This window comes from Austrofundulus limnaeus, unplaced genomic scaffold (genome assembly GCF_001266775.1).
Source record: "Austrofundulus limnaeus strain Quisiro unplaced genomic scaffold, Austrofundulus_limnaeus-1.0 Scaffold3969, whole genome shotgun sequence".
Lineage (NCBI taxonomy): Eukaryota > Metazoa > Chordata > Actinopteri > Cyprinodontiformes > Rivulidae > Austrofundulus > Austrofundulus limnaeus.
Window position 1 is genome coordinate 2,921 of NW_013956371.1, and position 1,043 is coordinate 3,963.

Sequence of the window (1,043 nt, forward strand, 5' to 3'; positions counted from 1 at the left end):
CAGTCCCTATTAGTCCAGTCTCTGTTAGTCCGGTCCCTGTTAGTCCAGTCACTGTTAGTCCAGTCCCTATTAGTCCAGTCTCTGTTAGTCCGGTCCCTGTTAGTCCAGTCACTGTTAGTCCAGTCCCTGTTAGTCCAGTCTCTGTTAGTCCGGTCCCTGTTAGTCCAGTCACTGTTAGTCCAGTCCCTGTTAGTCCAGTCTCTGTTAGTCCAGTCTCTGTTAGTCCTATCCCTGTTAGTCCGATCCCTGTTAGTCCGATCCCTGTTAGTCCAGTCTCTGTTAGTCCGGTCCCTGTTAGTCCTATCCCTGTTAGTCCTATCCCTGTTAGTCCGGTCCCTGTTAGTCCAATCTCTGTTAGTCCAATCTCTGTTAGTCCAGTCTCTGTTAGTCCGATCCCTGTTAGTCCGGTCCCTGTTAGTCCGGTCCCTGTTAGTCCGGTCCCTGTCAGTCCGGTCCCTGTCAGTCCGGTCCCTGTTAGTCCGGTCCCTGTTAGTCCGGTCCCTGTCAGTACGGTCCCTGTTAGTCCGGTCCCTGTTAGTCCGGTCCCTGTTAGTCCAGTTCCTGTTAGTCCGGTCCCTGTTAGTCCAGTCCCCGATAGTCCGGTCCCCGATAGTCCGGTCCCTGTTAGTCCAGTCACTGTTAGTCCAGTCTCTGTTAGTCCAGTCTCTGTTAGTCCAGTCCCTGTTAGTCCAGTCCCTGTTAGTCCGGTCCCTGTTAGTCCGATCCCTGTTAGTCCAGTCCCTGTTAGTCCAGTCCCTGTTAGTCCAATCTCTGTTAGTCCAGTCTCTGTTAGTCCGATCCCTGTTAGTCCGGTCCCTGTTAGTCCGGTCCCTGTCAGTCCTGTCCCTGTTAGTCCGGTCCCTGTCAGTCCGGTCCCTGTCAGTCCGGTCCCTGTTAGTCCGGTCCCTGTTAGTCCGGTCCCTGTCAGTCCGGTCCCTGTCAGTCCGGTCCCTGTTAGTCCGATCCCTGTTAGTCCAGTCCCCGATAGTCCGGTCCCTGTTAGTCCAGTCCCCGATAGTCCGGTCCCTGTTAGTCCAGTCCCT

At 54.8% G+C, this 1,043-nt stretch overlaps 1 protein-coding gene across 1 annotated transcript; it reads right to left on the bottom strand.

Annotated features, from left to right (window-relative positions):
* Positions 1-13: 13 nt before the first annotated feature.
* LOC106512035 (mucin-19) lies at positions 14-1,039 on the bottom strand (the record flags this gene model as incomplete). Its single annotated transcript, XM_014000737.1, has 1 exon — positions 14-1,039. A coding segment is annotated over one exon (1,026 nt), but the record flags the coding sequence as incomplete, so codon positions are not given.
* Positions 1,040-1,043: the final 4 nt, after the last annotated feature.